The 7,500-nt window shown below is 37.2% G+C and overlaps 2 protein-coding genes across 3 annotated transcripts in view; one reads left to right on the top strand and one right to left on the bottom strand.

Annotated features, from left to right (window-relative positions):
• Positions 1–6,433, top strand: part of LOC113812318 (uncharacterized) — a 13,464-nt gene extending 7,031 nt beyond the window's left edge. The window contains exons 6-10 of the mRNA XM_027364185.2: positions 1–3; positions 2,287–2,395; positions 2,588–2,694; positions 3,158–3,583; positions 3,936–6,433. The exon at positions 1–3 is cut by the window's left edge and continues 69 nt beyond it. Coding sequence (XP_027219986.2) covers positions 1–3; positions 2,287–2,395; positions 2,588–2,694; positions 3,158–3,583; positions 3,936–3,971 — 681 coding nt within the window. The 3' untranslated portion in view covers positions 3,972–6,433. The remainder of the gene's footprint in view (positions 4–2,286; positions 2,396–2,587; positions 2,695–3,157; positions 3,584–3,935) is intronic.
• An 813-nt stretch (positions 6,434–7,246) lies between these two features.
• Positions 7,247–7,500, bottom strand: part of LOC113812319 (uncharacterized) — a 13,437-nt gene continuing 13,183 nt past the window's right edge. For both annotated transcript variants that reach the window (XM_070124396.1, XM_070124401.1), the window contains exon 5: positions 7,247–7,473. In XM_070124396.1, coding sequence (XP_069980497.1) covers positions 7,247–7,473 — 227 coding nt within the window. The remainder of the gene's footprint in view (positions 7,474–7,500) is intronic.

Below are 7,500 nucleotides of genomic sequence, written 5' to 3'. Positions count from 1 at the left end.
CAGGTGAGTCTGAAGCATATACGACTGAAGAGGAAGGTAAAGGTACCGGGAACGGCTACATCAGTAGCAACTCGAGGAGGTGTCATGGCGTCTGTTTTGATACTTGTTCAATGAAAATATAACCATTAAAATCATTATTTTCCATCGTTTTTGACAACTGAAGAGACCAAAACGATCGACCACATTCACTAAGCATCCGTAACTTCTGTGACATCATAAAAATAAACCCCATGGCTTCGGATTATTTTTTTTCCAAACAAAAAATCAGACGCCATGACACCTCCTCGAGTTGCTATTGATCTAGCCTTCACCTAAACGTAATAATGATGTTAATGATGATTGCAGTTCTGATAACAGTGATGATAATAATGCTTAGTGTAGTAATGATAGTAATAGTAATGGTAATGATGATGCTCAACAGCAATGGTAACGATACAAAAATTATAGCTTTATTACTACAAATACTGTAATGATAATGATAGTAATCACGATATGATAATGATGACAATGAGGATAGTGATGAGGATGATAATGAGGATAGTAATGATAATCATAATCATAATGATAATGATGATATTGATAATGATAATGATGATAACAATAATAATAGAGGTAATAGTATTAATCATAACAATTATTATAATAATGATAATAAAAATGCTAATGATGATAATAATGCTAATAATAACAATGATGATAATGATAATTATTGTAATGATGAAAATGGTAATAATAATAATGATAATGATGATAATAATAATAATTGTTATCATTATGCAATGAAAATGATAATGGTGATAATGACGATAATAATGATAATGATAAGAATATTGATGATAACAATAGTAAGGCTAATGATTTTGATAATAGATATGATCATAATCATGATAAGGATAATGGTAATGAAAATAATGATGATGATAACAGTGATATCGATAATAATGGTAATGATAATAACAATGATAATAATAAAAATAATTATGATAATGATAATATATATATATATATATATATATATATATATATATATATATATATATATATATATATGTGTGTGTGTGTGTGTGTGTGTGTGTGTGTGTGTGTGTGTGTGTGTGTGTGTGTGTGTGTGTGTGATTTTAATAAAATCATAAAATAGGAAAATGAAATAGGATTTCTGACATCATTGAGGCAATATACCAATCAAAGTACGAAATACTTCTTTTCATTTCATTGCGCCAAACAGTTGTCAATTTGTAAGCGACAAAGTTCAGAATAGTAACCCATGAAAAAGGTGCTAGTATGTGTATTTTTGTCTAATTTCACTCGTCTGAATGAAGAACAATTTCATTCACCTACTGCATACCCCTGGCAGTGAAATACATTGATTTCCGTCAATAAAGTAATCCGTTTTTCACCCTTCTTACTCTCTCCCTTGAAAATCCGTTTTTCACCCTTTTACTCTCTCCCTTGAAAATCCTTTTTTCCCTCTTACTCTCTCCCTTGAAAATCCTTTTTTCCCTTACTTTCTCCCTTGAAAATCTTTTTTTCCCTCTTACTCTCTCCCTTGAAAATCCTTTTTTTCCCTCTTACTCTCTCCCTTGAAAATCCTTTTTTCCCTCTTACTTTCTCCCTTGAAAATCCTTTTTTTCCCTCTTACTCTCTCCGTTGAAAATCCTTTTTTCCCTTACTTTCTGCCTTGAAAATCTTTTTTTCCCTCTTACTCTCTCCCTCGAAAATCCTTTTTTTCCCTCTTACTCTCTCCCTTGAAAATCCTTTTTTCCCTCTTACTTTCTCCCTTGAAAATCCTTTTTTCCCTCTTACTCTCTCCCTTGAAAATCCTTTTTTCCCTTACTTTCTCCCTTGAAAATCTTTTTTTCCCTCTTACTCTCTCCCTTGAAAATCCTTTTTTTCCCTCTTACTCTCTCCCTTGAAAATCTTTTTTTTCCCTCTTACTCTCTCCCTTGAAAATCCTTTTTTTCCCTCTTACTCTCTCCCTTGAAAATCCTTTTTTTCCCTCTTACTTTCTCCCTTGAAAATCTTTTTTTCCCTCTTACTCTCTCCCTTGAAAATCCTTTTTTTCCCTCTTACTCTCTCCCTTGAAAATCTTTTTTTCCCTCTTACTCTCTCCCTTGAAAATCCGTTTTTCCCCCTTTTACTATTTCCCTTATCTTACTCTCTCCCTTAAAATTCCGTTTTCCCCTTCTTACTATCTCCTTTAAATCAAAATGATCTACTTTCATTCGCCTTTTCCCTTCGCACTGAAAAATAGATATCTTAAACTTTCCTTTTCTCTTTTGTTCGCAGGTCCCCGTGATACTCCGATGCGACCGCTGTAGCGATAAGTTTAATCAAAAGGAACGTCAACCGATAGTCTTAACTGGATGTGGCCATACAGTCTGCAGGATGTGCATACGTAATGAAGTCACTCTACATGCTCGTATTTCATTGTTCATCGTTATTATATTCGTACATGAATCATCAGCTGCATTTATCATCTTTATTTATTTATCTTTATTTATTTATTTATTTATTTATTAAAATTCATCATCAAGTTATCTCTTATTATCTCTCTTATTAAATTATCTCTTCGCGTATCCGTTTTCAGAGAAGGAGAGGAGGCAGGATCGCTTCATGTGCTCCAAGTGTAGCATCATATCTCGCGACCTCGAGGAACTGCCCGTCAACCGAACGCTTTACGAGATCCTGGAGGAGGTGCGTCTCGCTGGCAGAACTCGCTCTTCGTTGAGACTGCCGTTACTTACGAATTTTTGTATTCCTGTATTCACTGATTGAGTTACTGATTCATGTATCATGATATTCAAATTTGTATAAATGTACTGCTCCGGTCGGAAATGTGTATGTATGTATGTATATATATATATATATATATATATATATATATATATATATATATATATATATATATATATATATATATATATATATATATATATATATATATACATACATATATATATATATATATATATATATATATATATATATATATATATATGTGTGTGTGTGTGTGTGTGTGTGTGTGTGTGTGTGTGTGTGTGTGTGTGTGTGTGTGTGTGTGTGTGTGTGTGTGTGTGTGTGTGTGCGTGTGTGTATGTGTGTGTGTGTGTCACCTTGCGTTTCTCGCGACTGAGCGCCCGTGTCCCTCCAATCCCAGGAAGGCCGCGGAGAGAGCCAGGGCCGCGACTCCGAGGGAACCGCCGACGCCTCCGCTGCCGGTCTCCCTCCAGCTGAGGAGGAGGAGCGCCAGGCGATGCTGGAGCAGTACAGGAGGATCAAGGGCGCCGAGAGCGAGGGGAAACGAGGCGAGGGGAGGCCCGAGGGAGGGGACGTCGACGAGGGCCTGTCGCTCAAGAAGCTGAGCCTGAGCGACGATGAGGATGGGGCTTGGGGCTTCAGCGATGCCTCCTACGCAGGGGACGATAAGGAATGGGCGAGGAGGAAACTGGAGGAGGAGGAGGAGGAGGACAGGGACGAGGAGGAACAAGAGAAGAAGAGAAGAGCGAGATTGAGGAAAAGGATGATTAAACTCCAGAGAATAGAGCAGGAGGAATTGGAGCTGGCTTTAGCCCTCTCGCAATCGGTGAGTAGATGAGATAAATCGGTGAGTAAATAAGATAAATCAGTGAGGAGATAAGATAGATCGGTGAGTAGATAAGATAAATCGATGAGTAGATGAGATGAAACCGTGTTACTCAGCTAATCCAAGTTTACACCGTAATATTATCACCATCATGGTATGTATGCATTTACTTCCGTCACTGTGTGTTTGAAGCATATCAAGGAAGCAGATACACACTGCCATTTGTCCCTTTTCATTGAGCTGTTTAGAACCAAGCGTCGATAGCATATCATTCACATTTGATAGTTGATAGCATGTCATTCACACTCGAAGATCACAAAACATTAATGACGTTTCTCTTTCAATTTTACAGCTCCAGGAAGCCCAGTCAGCAGACAAAGAATCCTGAAGGTGTATCGTTGGCACCGTTTCCTTGACATGACAGGCCAGGGAGGGAGAGAGAGAAAAACAGTCGATCAGACACTCTACAGGATGCAACACTTTATTACAATACCATTCTGTTGAACATGATTACAAACCTATTTTGAACACTGTGATATGTTGATTTACAGCAGGACATAAATCAATGCATTTCTATCTGGTGATTAAGCCTATGAAATTAGTTCTTAGCACAGCATGTTAACGCACACATGTGTATATATGTGCGTGTGCGTGTCTTTAAGTATGTGCGTGGGAAAATAGTACATTGGGACAGAGAAAGACTAGAATATCAAGATTTATATTGTCTTTTTTTTTTTTTTTTTTTTTTTTTTAATACTACTCATTCTAGCCGATGCATAATAACGTGCAGTCATTTTCTAAAATAATAATTCTTTCTACAACTACTGACAATGCTGCCCATCTGCCGGGCAAGAGAAAGTATGGCAACTCGTTTTTGGAGTCATCGTATTTAGTCATCGTTTCGGTCATCGTTTTGATCATCGTTTTTTAGTCATCGTTTTTTTTGTCATCGTTTCTTGGTCATCTTTTTTTTTTTTTTTTTTGTCATCGTATTTTTGTCATCGCTTTTTGTTTTTCGTTTGTTTTTTGGTCATCGTTTTTTCTGGAGTCGCCGTCTTTTTTTCTCTCTCTCTTATTTTGAGTCATCGTTTTTTTTGTCATCTTTTTTTTTGTCATCGTTTTTTTGTCACCGTTTTTTTTTTTCTGTCTTCGTTTTTGTCATCGTTTTTTTGTCATCGTTTTTTGGTCCTTCTTTTAGTCATCGTTTTTGGAGTCATTGTTTTGTTTTGTTTTTTTGGCCATCGTTTTTTGGTCATCTTTTTTTTTAGTCATCGTTTTTTTGTCATCGTTTTTTTTTTTTTTTTTTTGTCATCGTTATTGGAGTCATCGTTTTTTATGTTTTGTTTTTTTTGTCATCGTTATTGGAGTCATCGCTTTTTTTGTCTTTTTGGTCATCTTTTTTTTTAGTCATCGTTTTTTTGTTTTGTTTTTTGTTATCGTTTTTTTTGGTCATCTTTTTTTTTTAGTCATCGTTTTTAGAGTCATCGTTTTTGTCACCTATTTTTTAGTCATCGTTTTTTTTTTTCTTTTTTTTTGTCATCGGTTTTTATCGTTTTTGGAGTCATCGTTTTTTTTTCATCGTTTTTTGGTCATCTTTTTTCAGTCATCGTTTTTGAAATCTTTTTATTTTTGTTATCGTTTTTTTTTTTTTTTTGTCATCGTTATTGGAGTCATCGTTTTTTTTTTTTTTGTCATCCGTTTTTTGGTCCTTTTTTTTAGTCATCGTTTTTTTGAGTCATCGTTTTTTTTTTTTTTTTTTTTTAGTCATCGTTATTGGAGTCATCGTTTTGTTGTTGTTGTTGTTGTTTTTAGTCATTGTTTTTTTGTCGTTTTTTTTTTTTTGTCTTTTTTTTTTTTAGTCATTGTTTTTTTAGTTTTTTTTTTTTTTTTGTCATCGTCATTGGAGTCATCGTTTTTTTGGCGTTTTTGGTCATCTTTTTTTGTCATCGTTTTTGTTTTTGTTTTGTTTTTTGTCATCGTTTTTGGAGTCATCGTTTTTTTGTCCGTTTTTTGTCATCTTTTTTTGGTCATCTTTTTTTAGTCATCGTTTTTGGAGTCATCGTTTTTTGTTTGTTTGTTTTTTGGAGTCATCGTTTTTTGTTTGTTTGTTTTTTGGAGTCATCGTTTTTTGTTTGTTTGTTTTTTGGAGTCATCGTTCTTGGAGTCATCGTATTTAGAGATCGTTTTTGGTCATTATCCGGAAACCAAAGGAGAGTATTGGTTGTTTCTTCAGAACCAAAGAGGTGAAAGTAGAGGAGATTCTTATGCCAACATTTCCTCCACTCTTTCCCTAATTTTTTGTATGTCAACACTATCACTATGTCAGAACTTTCTCGTTCTTTTTACCATCGGCGCCAATTGCCTACAGGATGATCAGTTATCAATGACTTTATTTAATAGAACATAGCCAGATCTCGAAGGAAAATCAATTCTCTCCTTTGTTATGAAGAAGCCACCAGATTTCAACCTGAAGAGCGTTTTTTTCCGCTTTTTTTAGGGGGGGGAGGGGTTGCGTTCGCGTTTCCTACACCTTTTTTATTTCTTTTAATTTTATTCGCCTCCTGACCCGACGAAGCGACCTGTCCTGACCTCCCTCTGCTTCCGTGCCCCGGACCTCACCTGCCCTATCTGTATCTTGTTTCTCCTCCCTTCACCTTCTTCCCTTTCTCTCTCCTTCCTCCCCATACCTGAAGATGAAACCCAGGTAGATTTTGAATTTGCTGTCTAATTATTCAGTAAATCTATTTTATTGTAGTGTTTATATGCATATGAGTGGACACGGTTGATTGTTTTGCTTTCTTCAAAACTTTTTTTCTATGTGTCGAAATAGACTATGATTATTATACATTTTTCTCGTTTATCTATTTACCTAAATATTAATTTCTAGAAATGCGAATACCAAACAATGGCAAAAGATTTTGAAATAAAGGAATCAAAGTGCTAAAAATCTTGAAAAAAAAACTAAAACGGCCAAAACTGCAATGAAAATTCTCCAATATTAAAAATATGTTAAGATATCTGCCCAAATACATTAAAAAAAACGTTAAAACACTCTAAGAATACAACATAAGTCTGCTTTCCAGTGTGTGCACAAGGAGAGCGAGAGAGCTATACAGGTTGTTTACTTGACGGGAGAACACACTGCTATACAGAATATAAACCTATTCAGAAACGGAGAATGAGGGGAAAACATAAAAGAGAAACAAAGCAAAATAAAAGGTCTAGAGAGAAAATAAAAGAGAGAAACAGGCATTTTCCCTCTACATGTTCACCGGATCCCTACCTCCTTTAACCCTCCCTTTCCTCCCATCACTTTTTCCCCTTCCTTTCTCCCTTCAGCCCCTTCCCTTCTTCTTTCCTCCTCTCACATCTCCCTTTCCTCCCCCTTCACGTCTCTCTTTCTCTCTCCCCTCACCTCCCTTTCCTACCCCTTCCTCCTTTTCCTCCCACTTCCTTCCTCCCCTCACTTCTCCCTCCTTTCACGTCCCTTTCCTCCCCCCTTTTTCCACCCCTCATGTCTTCCTCCCCTCACCTCCCTCTCCTCTCCCCTCCTTCCACCCCTCACGCCTCCCTCCCCTCACCTTCCTTTCTCCCCTCACCTCCCTTTCCTTCCTCCCCTCACCTCCCTTTGCTCCTCCTCCCTGCCCCCGCCTTTACCCACCCCTACCACTCTACCCCAAATGGATTCGCCTGGCACACCACCCTCTCCAGGAACCCAGTCTTCGGTTTCTCCAGAAGGGCCGAAAAATACGAGTGGACGGCCTCAGTCGCAAAGCCTCTGTTGATCTGCAAGAAGGCGCTGATCTCCGTGTCCTGGAAGGGGGTACCGTCGCCCCACACGTAGTCGGTCAGGGAGGTCTTGCGAAGATCCACCCAGAAGGCGCGGCTGGCTGCCGGAAGGGAAAGGGCGATGGATG

This window comes from Penaeus vannamei, chromosome 1, assembly GCF_042767895.1.
Source record: "Penaeus vannamei isolate JL-2024 chromosome 1, ASM4276789v1, whole genome shotgun sequence".
NCBI lineage: Eukaryota > Metazoa > Arthropoda > Malacostraca > Decapoda > Penaeidae > Penaeus > Penaeus vannamei.
Note: the sequence above shows the minus strand (reverse complement) of the source record. Positions and strands in the feature narration are given on the sequence as shown.